The sequence below is a fragment of the Pristiophorus japonicus genome, unplaced genomic scaffold (genome assembly GCF_044704955.1).
Source record: "Pristiophorus japonicus isolate sPriJap1 unplaced genomic scaffold, sPriJap1.hap1 HAP1_SCAFFOLD_836, whole genome shotgun sequence".
Classification (NCBI taxonomy): Eukaryota; Metazoa; Chordata; class Chondrichthyes; family Pristiophoridae; genus Pristiophorus; species Pristiophorus japonicus.
In genome coordinates this window covers 1-16,543 of record NW_027254758.1, presented here as the reverse complement: position 1 = coordinate 16,543, position 16,543 = coordinate 1, and the positions used below count along the sequence as shown (strand labels likewise).

At 51.2% G+C, this 16,543-nt stretch overlaps 1 protein-coding gene across 1 annotated transcript in view; it reads right to left on the bottom strand.

Moving 5' to 3' along the window:
• Nucleotides 1-15,206, bottom strand: part of LOC139257419 (arf-GAP with coiled-coil, ANK repeat and PH domain-containing protein 2-like) — a 172,958-nt gene extending 157,752 nt beyond the window's left edge. Inside the window, exons 1-6 of the mRNA XM_070874464.1 lie at nt 15,020-15,206; nt 12,500-12,557; nt 12,121-12,237; nt 10,769-10,822; nt 10,431-10,489; nt 8,546-8,729 (exon numbers count right to left, since the gene is read on the bottom strand). Coding sequence (XP_070730565.1) covers nt 8,546-8,729; nt 10,431-10,489; nt 10,769-10,822; nt 12,121-12,237; nt 12,500-12,557; nt 15,020-15,066 — 519 coding nt within the window. The 5' untranslated portion in view covers nt 15,067-15,206. The remainder of the gene's footprint in view (nt 1-8,545; nt 8,730-10,430; nt 10,490-10,768; nt 10,823-12,120; nt 12,238-12,499; nt 12,558-15,019) is intronic.
• Between the last annotated feature and the right edge of the window lie 1,337 nt (nt 15,207-16,543).

The window sequence follows — 16,543 nt, the reverse complement described above, 5'->3', positions numbered from 1 at the left end:
CTCTTGTAACACTGATATACCCCACACCCCTCACTGTAACACTGATATATCCCACACCTCTCACTGTAACACTGATATACCCCACACCCCTCACTGTAACACTGATATACCCCACACCCCTCACTGTAACACTGATATGCCCCACACCCCTCACTGTAACACTGATATACTCCACAATCCTCACTGTAACACTGATATACTCCACAACCCTCACTGTAACACTGATGTACCCCACACCCCTCACTGTAACACTGATATACCCCACACCACTCACTGTAACACTGATATATCCCACACCCCTCACTGTAACACTGATATACTCCACAACCCTCACTGTAACACTGATATACTCCACAACCCTCACTGTAACACTGATATACCCCACACCCCTCACTGTAACACTGATATACCCCACACCCCTCACTGTAACACTGATATATCCCACACCCCTCACTGTAACACTGATATACTCCACAACCCTCACTGTAACACTGATATACTCCACAACCCTCACTGTAACACTGATATACCCCACACCCCTCACTGTAACACTGATATACCCCACAACCCTCACTGTAACACTGATATATCCCACACCCCTCACTGTAACACTGATATACCCCACACCCCTCACTGTAACACTGATATACCCCACACCCCTCACTGTAACACTGATATACCTCACATCCCTCACTGTAACACTGATATACCCCATACCCCTCACTGTAACACTGATATACTCCACACCCCTCACTGTAACACTGATATACCCCACACCCCTCACTGTAACACTGATATACCCCACACCCCTCACTGTAACACTGATATACCCCACACCCCTCACTGTAACACTGATATACCTCACACCACTCACTGTAACACAGATATACCCCACACCCCTCACTGTAACACTGATATACCTCACACCACTCACTGTAACACTGATATACCCCACACCCCTCACTGTAACACTGATATACCCCACACCTCTCACTGTAACACTGATATACCCCACACCCCTCACTGTAACACTGATATACCTCACACCACTCACTGTAACACTGATATACCCCACACCCCTCACTGTAACACTGATATACCCCACACCCCTCACTGTAACACTGATATACCCCACACCCCTCACTGTAACACTGATATATCCCACACCCCTCACTGTAACACTGATATACCCCACACCCCTCACTGTAACACTGATATACCTCACACCCCTCACTGTAACACTGATATACCTCACACCACTCACTGTAACACTGATATACCCCACACCCCTCACTGTAACACTGATATACCCCACACCCCTCACTGTAACACTGATATACCCCACACCCCTCACTGTAACACTGATATACCCCACACCCCTCACTGTAACACTGATATACCCCACACCCCTCACTGTAACACTGATATACCTCACACCACTCACTGTAACACTGACATACCCCACACCCCTCACTGTAACACTGATATACCCCACACCCCTTACTGTAACACTGATATACCCCACACCCCTCACTGTAACACTGATATACCTCACACCACTCACTGTAACACTTATATACCCCATACCCCTCACTGTAACACTGATATACCCCACACCCCTCACTGTAACACTGATATACCCCACACCCCTCACTGTAACACTGATATACCTCACACCACTCACTGTAACACTGATATACCCCACACCCCTCACTGTAACACTGATATACCCAACACACCTCACTGTAACACTGATATACCCCACACCCCTCACTGTAACACTGATATATCCCACACCCCTCACTGTAACTCTGATATACCCCACACCCCTCACTGTAACACTGATATACCCCACACCCCTCACTGTAACACTGATATACCCCACACCGCTCACTGTAACACTGATATACCCCACACCCCTCACTGTAACACTGATATACCCCACACCCCTCACTGTAACACTGATATACCCCACACCCCTCACTTAACACTGATATACCCCACACCCCTCACTGTAACACTGATATACCTCACACCCCTCACTGTAACACTGATATACCCCACACCACTCACTGTAACACTGATACACCCCACATTACTCACTGTAACACTGATATACCCCACACCACTCACTGTAACACTTTTCTACCCCACACCACTCACTGTAACACTGATATACCCCACACCCCTCACTGTAACACTGAAATACCGCACACCACTCACGGTAACACTGATATACCCCACACCCCTCACTGTAACACTGATATACCCCACACCCCTCACTGTAACTCTGATATACTCCACACCCCTCACTGTAACACTGATATACCCCACACACCTCACTGTAACACTGATATACACCACACCCCTCACTGTAATACTGATAAAGCCCACACCCTTCACTGTAACACTGATATACCCCACATCTCTCTTGTAACACTGATATACCCCACACCCCTCACTGTAACACTGATATATCCCACACCTCTCACTGTAACACTGATATACCCCACACTCCTCACTGTAACACTGATATACCCCTCACCCCTCACTGAAACACTGATATACCCCACACCCCTCACTGTAATTCGGATATACCTCACACCCCTCACTAACACTGATATACCCCACACCCCTCACTGAACCACTGATATACCCCACACCCCTCACTGAACCACTGATATACCCCACATCCCTCACTGTAACACTGATACACCCCACACCCCTCACTGTAACACTGATATACCCCACACCCCTCACTGTAACACACTGATAGACTACACACCCCTCACTCTAACACTGATATACCCCACACCCCTCACTGAAACACTGATATGCCCCACACCCCTCACTATAACACTGATATACCCCACACCCCTCACTGAAACACTGATATACCCCACACCCCTCACTGTAACACACTGATAGACTACACACCCCTCACTGTAACACTGATATACTCCACACTCCTCACTGTAACACTGATATACCCCACACCCCTCACTGTAACACTGATATACCCCACAGCCCTCACTGTAACATTGATATACCCCACACCCCTCACTGTAACTCTGATATACTCCACACCCCTCACTGTAACACTGATATACCCCACACCCCTCACTGTAATACTGATAAAGCCCACACCCTTCACTGTAACACTGATATACCCCACATCTCTCTTGTAACACTGATATACCCCACACCCCTCACTGTAACACTGATATATCCCACACCTCTCACTGTAACACTGATATACCCCACACCCCTCACTGTAACACTGATATACCCCACACCCCTCACTGTAACACTGATATACCCCACACCCCTCACTGAAACACTGATATACCCCACACCCCTCACTGTGACACTTTTCTACCCCACACACCTCACTGTAACACTGATATACCCCACACCCCTCACTGTAACACTAATATACCCCACAGCCCTCACTGTAACACTGATATACCCCACACCCCTCACTGTAACACTGATATACCCCACACCCCTCACTGTAACACTGATATACCTCACACCACTCACTATAACACTGATATACCCCACACCCCTCACTGTAACACTGATATACCCCACACCCCTCACTGTAACACTGATATACCCCACACCCCTCACTGTAACACTGATATACCTCACACCACTCACTATAACACTGATATACCCCACACCCCTCACTGTAACACTGATATACCCCACACCCCTCACTGTAACACTGATATACCCCACACCCCTCACTGTAACACTGATATACCCCACACCCCTCACTGTAACACTGATTTACCTCACACCACTCACTGTAACACTGATATACCCCACACCCCTCACTGTAACACTGATATACCCCACACCCCTCACTGTAACACTGATATACCTCACACCCCTCACTGTAACACTGATATACCTCACACCACTCACTGCAACACTGATATACCCCACACCCCTCACTGTAACACTGATATACCCCACACCCCTCACTGTAACACTGATATACCCCACACCCCTCACTGTAACACTGATATACCCCACACCCCTCACTGTAACACTGATATAACCCACACCCCTCACTGTAACACTGATATACCTCACACCACTCACTGTAACACTGATATACCCCACACCCCTCACTGTAACACTGATATACCTCACACCACTCACTGTAACACTTATATACCCCATACCCCTCACTGTAACACTGATATACCCCACACCCCTCACTGTAACACTGATATACCCCACACCCCTCACTGTAACACTGATATACCTCACACCACTCACTGTAACACTGATATACCCCACACCCCTCACTGTAACACTGATATACCCCACACCCCTCACTGTAACACTGATATACCCCACACCCCTCACTGTAACACTGATATATCCCACACCCCTCACTGTAACTCTGATATACCCCACACCCCTCACTGTAACACTGATATACCCCACACCCCTCACTGTAACACTGATATACCCCACACCGCTCACTGTAACACTGATATACCCCACACCCCTCACTGTAACACTGATATACCCCACACCCCTCACTGTAACACTGATATACCCCACACCCCTCACTGTAACACTGATATACCCCACACCCCTCACTGTAACACTGATATACCTCACACCCCTCACTGTAACACTGATATACACCACACCCCTCACTGTAACACTGATATATCCCACACCCCTCACTGTAACACTGATATACCCCACACCCCTCACTGTAACACTGATATATCCCACACCCCTCACTGTAACACTGATATACCCCACACCCCTCACTGTAACACTGATATACCCCACACCCCTCACTGTAACTCTGATATACCCCACACCCCTCACTGTAACACTGATATACCCCACACCCCTCACTGTAACACTGATATACCCCACACCCCTCACTGTAACACTGATATAACCCACACCCCTCAATGTAACACTGATATGCCCCACACCCCTCACTGTAACACTGATATAACCCACCCCGCTCACTGTAACACTGATATACCCCACACCCCTCACTGTAACACTGATATACCTCACACCACTCACTGTAACACTGATATACCCCACACACCTCACTGTAACACTGATCTAACACTAACACTCCTCACTGTAACACTGATATACCCCACACTACTCACTGTAACACTGATATACCCCACACCCCTCTCTGTAACACTGATATACCTCACACCCCTCACTGTAACACTGATCTAACACTAACACTCCTCACTGTAACACTGATATAACCCACCCCCCTCACTGTAACACTGATATACACCACACCCCTCACTGTAACACTGATATACCCCACACCCTCACTGTAACACTGATATACCCCACACCCCTCACTGTAACACTGATATACCCCACACCCCTCACTGTAACACTGATATACCCCACACCCCTCACTGTAACACTGATATACCCCACACCCCTCACTGTAACACTGATATACCCCACACCCCTCACTGTAACACTGATATACCTCACACCCCTCACTGTAACACTGATCTAACACTGACACTCCTCACTGTAACACTGATATAACCCACCCCCCTCACTGTAACACTGATATACCCCACACCCCTCACTGTAACACTGATATACCCCACACCCTCATTGTAACACTGATATACTCCATACCCCTCACTGTAACACTGATATACCCCACACCCCTCACTGTAACACTGATATACCCCACACCCCTCACTGTAACACTGATATACCCCACACCCCTCACTGTAACACTGATATATCCCACACCCTTCACTGTAACACTGATATACCCCACACCCTCACTGTAACACTGATATACCCCACACCCCTCACTGTAACACTGATATACCTCACACCCCTCACTGTAACACTGATATATCTCACACCCCTCACTGTAACACTGATATACCCCACACCCCTCAATGTAACACTGATATACCCCACACCCCTCACTGTAACACTGATATACCCCACACCCCTCACTGTAACACTGATATTAGCCACCCCCCTCACTGTAACACTGATATACCCCACACCCCTCACTGTAACACTGATATACCTCACACCCCTCACTGTAACACTGATATACCCCACACCCCTCACTGTAACACTGATATACCCCACACCCCTCACTGTAACACTGATATACCCCACACCCCTCAAGGTAACACTGATATACCCCACACCCCTCACTGTAACACTGATATACCCCACACCCCTCACTGTAACACTGATATACCCCACACCCCTCACTGTAACACTGATATACCCCACACCCCTCACTGTAACACTGATATACCCCACACCCCTCAATGTAACACTGATATGCCCCACACCCCTCACTGTAACACTGATATACCCCACACCCCTTACTGTAACACTGATATACCTCACACCACTCACTGTAACACTGATCTAACACTAACACTCCTCACTGTAACACTGATATAACGCACCCCCCTCACTGTAACACTGATATATCCCACACCTCTCACTGTAACACTGATATACCCCACACCCCTCACTGTAACACTGATATACCCCACACCCCTCACTGTAACACTGATATACCCCACACCCCTCACTGAAACACTGATATACACCACACCCCTCACTGTAACACTGATATATCCCACACCCCTCACTGTAACACTGATCTAACACTAACACTCCTCACTGTAACACTGATATACCCCACACCACTCACTGTAACACTGATATACCCCACACCCCTCACTGTAACACTGATATACCTCACACCCCTCACTGTAACACTGATCTAACACTAACACTCCTCACTGTAACACTGATATAACCCACCCCCCTCACTGTAACACTGATATACCCCACACCCCTCACTGTAACACTGATATACCCCACACCCTCACTGTAACACTGATATACCCCACACCCCTCACTGTAACACTGATATACCCCACACCCCTCACTGTAACACTGATATACCCCACACCCCTCACTGTAACACTGATATATCCCACACCCTTCACTGTAACACTGATATACCCCACACCCCTCACTGTAACACTGATATACCCCACACCCCTCACTGTAACACTGATATACCTCACACCCCTCACTGTAACACTGATATACCCCACACCCCTCACTGTAACACTGATATACCCCACACCCCTCACTGTAACACTGATATACCCCACACCGCTCACTGTAACACTGATATATCCTACACCCCTCACTGTAACACTGATATACCCCACACCCCTCACTGTAACACTGATATACCCCACACCCCTCACTGTAACACTGATATACCCCACACCCCTCACTGTAACACTGATATACCCCACACCCCTCACTGTAACACTGATATACCTCACACCCCTCACTGTAACACTGATATACCCCACACCCCTCACTGTAACACTGATATACCTCACACCCCTCACTGTAACACTGATATACCCCACACCCCTCACTGTAACACTGATATATCCCACACCCCTCACTGTAACACTGATATACCCCACACCCCTCACTGTAACACTGATATACCCCACACCCCTCACTGTAACACTGATATATCCCACACCCCTCACTGTAACACTGATATACCCCACACCCCTCAATGTAACACTGATATACCCCACACCCCTCACTGTAACACTGATATACCCCACACCCCTCACTGTAACACTGATATAAGCCACCCCCTCACTGTAACACTGATATACCCCACACCCCTCACTGTAACACTGATATACCCCACACCCCTCACTGTAACACTGATATACCCCACACCCCTCACTGTAACACTGATATACCCCACACCCCTCACTGTAACACTGATATACCCCACACCCCTCAATGTAACACTGATATACCCCACACCCCTCACTGTAACACTGATATACCCCACATCCCTCACTGTAACACTGATATACCTCACACCCCTCACTGTAACACTGATATACCCCACACTCCTCACTGTAACACTGATATAACCCACCGCCCTCACTGTAACACTGATATACCCCACACCCCTCACTGTAACACTGATATACCCCACACACCTCACTGTAACACTGATATACCTCACACCACTCACTGTTACACTGATATACCCCACACACCTCACTGTAACACTGATATACCCCACACCCCTCAATGTAACACTGATATACCCCACACCCCTCACTGTAACACTGATATACCCCACACCCCTCACTGTAACACTGATATACCCCACACACCTCACTGTAACACTGTTCTAACACTAACACTCCTCACTGTAACACTGATATAACCCACCCCCCTCACTGTAACACTGATATACCCCACACCCCTCACTGTAACACTGATATACTCCACACCCCTCAGTGTAACACTAATATACCCCATACCCCTCACTGTAACACTGATATACCCCACACCCCTCACTGTAACACTGATATAGCCCACACCTCTCACTGTAACACTGATATACCCCACACACCTCACTGTAACACTGATATAACACTAACACTCCTGGACCCCATCACACCTGCAGAATGTAGTCGAGTGCAAGATGGCGGAAACACTTGTGCGTTGCGAGGAGAATGTGGCTGGTTTCCTGCGCATCGTGAGTCCGGTGTCTCGAAACCTGCCCGTTCTTCACCTGGGCTGATTCCAGGTCGTCGCCAATCCGGTCAAAATCTTTCTTCAAATCCCGCAGCCTCCCAATATCCCTGGGGAACATCGTACCATTAGAGTGACATTCCCTCTTCCCTGTCCCATCAAACACTCCCAGGGCAGGTGCAGGGGGTTAGATACAGAGTAAAGCTCCCTCTACACTGTCCCATCAAACACTCCCAGGGCAGGTACAGCACGGAGTTAGATACAGGGTAAAGCTCCCTCTACACTGTCCCATCAAACACTCCCAGGGCAGGTACAGGGGGTTAGATACAGAGTAAAGCTCCCTCTACACTGTCCCATCAAACACTCCCAGGGCAGGTACAGGGAGTTAGATACAGAGTAAAGCTCCCTCTACACTGTCCCATCAAACACTCCCAGGGCAGGGACAGCACGGGGTTAGATACAGAGTAAAGCTCCCTCTACACTGTCCTATCAAACACTCCCAGGGCAGATACAGGGGGTTAGATACAGAGTAAAGCTCCCTCTACACTGTCCCATCAAACACTCCCAGGGCAGGTACACGGGGTTAGATACAGAGTAAAGCTCCCTCTACACTGTCCCATCAAACACTCCCAGGGCAGGTACGGCACGGGGTTAGGTACAGAGTAAAGCTCCCTCTACACTGTCCCGTCAAACACTCCCAGGGCAGGTACAGGGGGTTAGATACAGAGTAAAGCTCCCTCTACACTGTCCCATCAAACACTCTCAGGGCAGGTACAGGGGGTTAGATACAGAGTAAAGCTCCCTCTACACTGTCCCATCAAACACTCCCAGGGCAGGTACAGCACGGGGTTAGATACAGAGTAAAGCTCCCTCTACACTGTCCCATCAAACACTACCAGGGCAGGGACAGCACGGAGTTAGATACAGAGTAAAGCTCCCTCTACACTGTCCCATCAAACACTCTCAGGGCAGGTACAGGGGGTTAGATACAGAGTAAAGCTCCCTCTACACTGTCCCATCAAACACTCTCAGGGCAGGTACAGGGGGTTAGATACAGAGTAAAGCTCCCTCTACACTGTCCCATCAAACACTCCCAGGGCAGGGACAGCACGGGGTTAGATACAGAGTAAAGCTCCCTCTACACTGTCCTATCAAACACTCCCAGGGCAGATACAGAGGGTTAGATACAGAGTAAAGCTCCCTCTACACTGTCCCATCAAACACTCCCAGGGCAGGTACAGGTGGTTAGATACAGAGTAAAGCTCCCTCTACACTGTCCCATCAAACACTCTCAGGGCAGGTACAGGGGGTTAGATACAGAGTAAAGCTCCCTCTACACTGTCCCATCAAACACTCCCAGGGCAGGTACAGCACGGGGTGAGATGCAGAGTAAAGCTCCCTCTACACTGTCCCATCAAACACTCCCAGGGCAGGTACAGAGGGTTAGATACAGAGTAAAGCTCCCTCTACACTGTCCCATCAAACACTCCCAGGGCAGGTACAGCACGGGGTTAGATACAGAGTAAAGCACCCTCTACACTGTCCAATCAAACACTCCCAGGGCAGGTACAGGGGATTAGATACAGAGTAAAGCTCCCTCTACACTGTCCCATCAAACACTCCCAGGGCAGGTACAGGGGATTAGATACAGAGTAAAGCTCCCTCTACACTGTCCCATCAAACACTCCCAGGGCAGGTACAGGGGATTAGATACAGAGTAAAGCTCCCTCTACACTGTCCCCATCAAACACTCCCAGGGCAGGTACAGGGGGTTAGGTACAGAGTAAAGCTCTCCCTGCCAGGATACTCACTGTGTGATGATATTCTGAAGCTGTATTTTCACCGATCGCTCCGCTTGATCAAAAAGCATCTAAATTGAGACAGAAGTTTCGAAATTAACGCTGCTCCCCGGCTATCGAAAGCAGATTGAGCAGACCCCCCTCCCCACAAACACACACACACACACATCTCCCCATCAGCAGCGGGCTCCCCGTTCAAGGTTGGCTGCGATGCCACACATGGTTGGACAGCCAGGCGCTCAGAGGGAAAGGGGAGAGAGGGAGGGGAGCGGTGGAGGGGAAGGGAGAGGAGTTTGTATCCCACGGAGAAGATGGACAGAGAAAGACGGAGTTTTCAATGGGCTGCTCACCGTGTGGTACAGGATCATCTCTTGAAGCCCCTCCACGCACTGCTCCAGAATGTTCTAGAAAGAAACAGGGAGTTCAGAGGTTCTCCGAGTGTATTCTGAGCTGTACCTGCCCTGGGAGTGTTTGATGGGACAGTGTAGAGGGAGCTTTACTCTGTATCTAACCCGTGCTGTACCTGCCCTGGGAGTGTTTGATGGGACAGTGTAGAGGGAGCTTTACTCTATATCTAACCCCCTGTACCTGCCCTGGGAGTGTTTGATGGGACAGTGTAGAGGGAGCTTTACTCTGTATCTAACCCCCTGTACCTGCCCTGGGAGTGTTTGATGGGACAGTGTAGAGGGAGCTTTACTCTGTATCTAACCCCCTGTACCTGCCCGGGGAGTGCTTGATGGGACAGTGTAGAGGGAGCTTTACTCTGTATCTAACCCCGTGCTGTACCTGCCCTGGGAGTGTTTGATGGGACAGTGTAGAGGGAGCTTTACTCTGTATCTAACCCCGTGCTGTACCTGCCCTGGGAGTGTTTGATGGGACAGTGTAGAGGGAGCTTTACTCTGTATCTAACCCCGTGCTGTCCCTGCCCTGGGAGTGTTTGATGGGACAGTGTCGAGGGAGCTTTACTCTGTATCTAACCCCGTGCTGTACCTGCCCTGGGAATGTTTGATGGGACAGTGTAGAGGGAGCTTTACTCTGTATCTAACCCCCTGTACCTGCCCTGGGAGTATTTGATGGGACAGTGTAGAGGGAGCTTTACTCTGTATCTCACCCCCTGTACCTGCCCTGGGAGTGTTTGATGGGACAGTGTAGAGGGAGCTTTACTCTGTATCTAACCCCCTGTACCTGCCCTGGGAGTGTTTGATGGGACAGTGTAGAGGGAGCTTTACTCTGTATCTAACCCCGTGCTGTACCTGCCCTGGGAGTGTTTGATGGGGACAGTGTAGAGGGAGCTTTACTCTGTATCTAACCCCCTGTACCTGCCCTGGGAGTATTTGATGGGACAGTGTAGAGGGAGCTTTACTCTGTATCTAACCCCCTGTACCTGCCCTGGGAGTGTTTGATGGGACAGTGTAGAGGGAGCTTTACTCTGTATCTAACCCCCTGTACCTGCCCTGGGAGTGTTTGATGGGACAGTGTAGAGGGAGCTTTACTCTGTATCTAACCCCGTGCTGTACCTGCCCTGGGAGTGTTTGATGGGACAGTGTAGAGGGAGCTTTACTCTGTATCTAACCCCCTGTACCTGCCCTGGGAGTGTTTGATGGGACAGTGTAGAGGGAGCTTTACTCTGTATCTAACCCCCTGTACCTGCCCTGGGAGTGTTTGATGGGACAGTGTGGAGACACCAGACTTTAATTCTCACCGTCACTCCTTCGTTTTTCGTGCTTTGTGAGAGCTCTTGTAGTCCATCCAGTAGCCGTTTATTGGAGGCGTTGTACGCCTTCCCGGATTCGATCATACCCGCACACAGTTTCACCACCTCCGAAAAGCAAAACAGGAAATAAAAAGTGGATATGAATCCAAGGGCAGGGGAAAGGTCACAGAGCCGGGCAGGGGTGGCATGGGCAGGGTCAGGGGTCACAATGCAGCAAAACGGTCAGGAGTCGCAGTGCAGGCTGGGGTCAGGGAAAGGGTCAAGGGTCAGAGTCAGTGCAAGAGGTATTGGGCGGTATCTGGGGAGAAGTTGAGAAGGTCACAGATTGTTTGAGGGGGTGGACTTCACTGCTTTCATCCCGACTCACTTTTTCCAGTTTCTCCTCCAGCTCCAAGACATCGCGCTCCATCCCGTCCAGTGCCGCCCTGGTATGAGGCAAGTGCAGAGAGAGAGAGAGAGAGAGAGGTGACATTGGTGTTTCTGTCGTTTGTCCCGCCCACTCTCGCTGCCTCCTTCCCTCATCCGTGCCTCCGTCACCCTCCAGACTTGACCATTCCAGCGCACTCCTGGCCAGCCTCCCACGTTCTACCCGACGTCAACTGGTGGTGTTCCAAAACTCGGCTGCCCCCGTGTCGTAACTCGCACCGAGTCCCACTCACCCATCACCCTCTGTGCTCACTGCCCCCGTGTCCTAACTCACACCCAGTCCCACTCACCCATCACCCCCTGTGCTCACTGACCCCGTGTCCTAACTCACACCGAGTCCCACTCACCCATCACCCTCTGTGCTCACTGCCCCCGTGTCCTAACTCGCACCGAGTCCCACTCACCCATCACCCCCTGTGCTCACTGACCCCGTGTCCTAACTCACACCGAGTCCCGCTCACCCATCACCCTCTGTGCTCACTGCCCCCGTGTCCTAACTCGCACCGAGTCCCGCTCACCCATCACCCCCTGTGCTCACTGCCCCCGTGTCCTAACTCGCACCGAGTCGCACTCACCCATCACCCTCTGTGCTCACTGCCCCCGTGTCCTAACTCGCACCGAGTCCCACTCACCCATCACCCCCTGTGCTCACTGACCCCGTGTCCTAACTCACACCGAGTCCCACTCACCCATCACCCCCTGTGCTCACTGCCCCCGTGTCCTAACTCACACCGAGTCCCGCTCACCCATCACCCCCTGTGCCCCGTGTCCTAACTCGCACCGAGTCCCGCTCACCCATCACCCCCTGTGCCCCGTGTCCTAACTCGCACCGAGTCCCGCTCACCCATCACCCCCTGTGCCCCGTGTCCTAACTCGCACCGAGTCCCGCTCACCCATCACCCCCTGTGCCCCGTGTCCTAACTCGCACCGAGTCCCACTCACCCATCACCCCCTGTGCTCGCTGCCCCGTGTCCTAACTCGCACCGAGTCCCGCTCACCTATCACCTCCTGTGCCCCGTGTCCTAACTCGCACCCAGTCCCACTCGCCCATCACCCCCTGTGCTCACTGCCCCGTGTCCTAACTCGCACCGAGTCCCACTCACCCATCACCCCCTGTGCCCCGTGTCCTAACTCACACCGAGTCCCGCTCACCCATCACCCCCTGTGCTCACTGCCCCCGTGTCCTAACTCGCACCGAGTCCCGCTCACCCATCACCCCCTGTGCCCCGTGTCCTAACTCACACCCAGTCCCACTCACCCATCACCCCCTGTGCTCACTGCCCCCGTGTCCTAACTCGCACCGAGTCCCGCTCACCCATCACCCCCTGTGCTCACTGACCTACATTGGCTCCCGGTTAAGCAATGCCTCGATTTCAAAATTCTCATCCGTGTTTACAATCCCTCCATGGCCCCTCGCTCCCTCCCTATCTCTGTAACCCCCTCCAGCCCCTACACCACTCCCTATCTCTGTAACCCCCTCCAGCCCCTACACCCCTCCCTATCTCTGTAACCCCCTCCAGCCCCGACACCCCTCCCTATCTCTGTAACCTCCTCCAGCCCCTACACCACTCCCTATCTCTGTAACCTCCTCCAGTCCCTACACCCCTCCCTATCTCTGTAAACCCCCTCCAGCCCCTACACCCCTCCCTATCTCTGTAACCCCCTCCAGCCCCTACACCCCTCCCTATCTCTGTAACCTCCTCCAGCCCCTACACCCCTCCCTATCTCTGTAACCTCCTCCAGTCCCTACACCCCTCCCTATTTCTGTAACGCCCTCCAGCCCCGCCCCCCCTCCCTATCTCTGTAACCCCCTCCAGCCCCTCCCTATCTCTGTAACCTCCTCCAGCCCCTACATCCCTTCCTATCTCTGTAACCTCCTCCAGCCCCTACACCCCTCCCTATCTCTGTAACCACCTCCAGCCCCTACACCCCTCCCTATCTCTGTAACCTCCTCCAGTTGCTACACCCCTCCCTATCTCTGTAACCTCCTCCAGCCCCACAACCCCCCCCGAGATGTCTGCACTCCTCTAATTCTGCCCTCCTGACCATCCCTGATTATAATCGCTCCACCATCGGTGGCCGTGCCTTCTGTTGCCTGGGCCCCAAGCTCTGGAACTCCCTCCCTCAACCTCTCCGCCTCTCGACCTCTCTCTCCTCCTTCAAGACGCTCCTTAAAACCCACCTCTTTGACCCAGCTTTTGGTCACCTGTCCCTAATCTCTCCTTCTGGGGCTCGGGGGTCAAATTTATCCGTTTTGTCTTAAAACCACTCCTGTTAAAGGCGGTATACAAATACAAGTTTTTGTTGTTGTAAATGGGGAATTAGGGACCGGAGTGGGGTGGGGGAATGGGGGTTAGGGGAGGGGGGGAAAGAATCGGGGGTCAAGGAGGAGGAACCGATGGTCGGGGAGAATGAGGGTCGACCGGGGGGTTCATCGCGGATTCGGTGGGATAAACATTACCTGAATCTGGGAGAGTCCTTGATGCATTCTTGCAGCTCCAGGGGCATCTCTAAATCGCTGCAGAAGTCGTTTAAAAGGCAGCCAAAGATTAAAAAGAGTGTTTAAATCGCAGGAAAAAAGTTTAAATCGCAGTTTAAAAAAAAGTTTCAATCATGGTAAAAAAAAGTTTAAATCGCAGGAAAAAAGTTTAAATCGCGGTAAAAAAGTTTAAATCGCAGGAAAAAAGTTTAAATCGAGGTAAAAAAGTTTAAATCGCAGTAAAAAAAGTTTAAATCGCAGGAAAAAAGTTTAAATCGAGGTAAAAAAGTTTAAATCGACTGAAAAAAAGTTCAAATCGCGGTAAAAAAAAGTTTAAATCGCGGTAAAAAAGTTTAAATCGCAGGAAAAAAAGTTTAAATCGCAGGAAAAAAAGTTTAAATCGCGGTAAAAAAGTTTAAATCGCAGGAAAAAAGTTTAAATCGCGGTAAAAAAGTTTAAATCGCAGGAAAAAAGTTTAAATCGCAGGAAAAAAAGTTTAAAGCGCAGGAAAAAAGTGTTTAAGTTGCAGCAAAAGATTAAATATTGTTTAATTTGTGGCCCAAAAAAAGCGTTTCCATCGCAGGAAATAAAGTCTTTAAATTGCAGGAGGAAGTGTTTAAAAGTTTATGAGTGCAGCAACGTTTAAAGAGTTTAAATTGCAGCGAGCAGCGAAGGTTGTTCTGGGTTATTTTGTGGCCAATACACGTCCCCCTGAACGCTGGGCCTTGCAATCCAGAGACCAGGGTCCCGCCACTCGCTCCAGCAGGCCCCGACCAGGGCAATCAGCTTGGCTTCTTCCCCCCCTGCAGCAGGCCCCGGGGCGGGGGGCGGAGCGGAGCGGGAGGGAGGTTGGTCTGTCTGTCCCAGGCTTCAAACGCGCTCCCAAGGCCGAGGGACAGCCAGCCCCGTGCTGCCGCTTCCGGGTCTGTGTTGCCCTGGAGACGGAGAGAGAGAGAGAGAGGGGGAGGGAGAGGGAGAGAGAGAGAGAGGGGGAGGGAGGGAGAGAGAGAGAGAGAGAGGGCGAGGGAGAGAGAGAGAGAGAGAGAGAGAGAGAGGGGGAGGGGGAGGGGGAGGGGGAGAGAGAGAGAGAGGGGAGGGGGAGGGGGAGGGAGAGGGGGAGGGAGAGAGAGAGAGAGGGCGAGGGAGAGAGAGAGGGAGAGGTGGGGAGGGAGAGAGAGAGAGAGAGAGAGAGGTGGGGAGGGGAGGGAGAGAGAGAGAGAGAGAGGGGGGAGGGAGGGAGAGAGAGAGAGAGGGGGAGATGGGAGAGAGAGAGGGAGAGGGGAAGGGAGAGAGAGAGGTGGGGAGGGGAGGGAGAGAGAGAGAGAGAGAGGGGGGAGGGAGGGAGAGAGAGAGAGAGGGGGAGATGGGAGAGAGAGAGGGAGAGGGGAAGGGAGAGAGAGAGGGAGAGAGGGGGAGGGAGAGAGAGAGAGAGAGGGGGGAGGGAGGGAGAGAGGAGAGAGAGAGAGAGGGGAGATGGGAGAGAGAGAGGGGGGGAGGGAGGGAGAG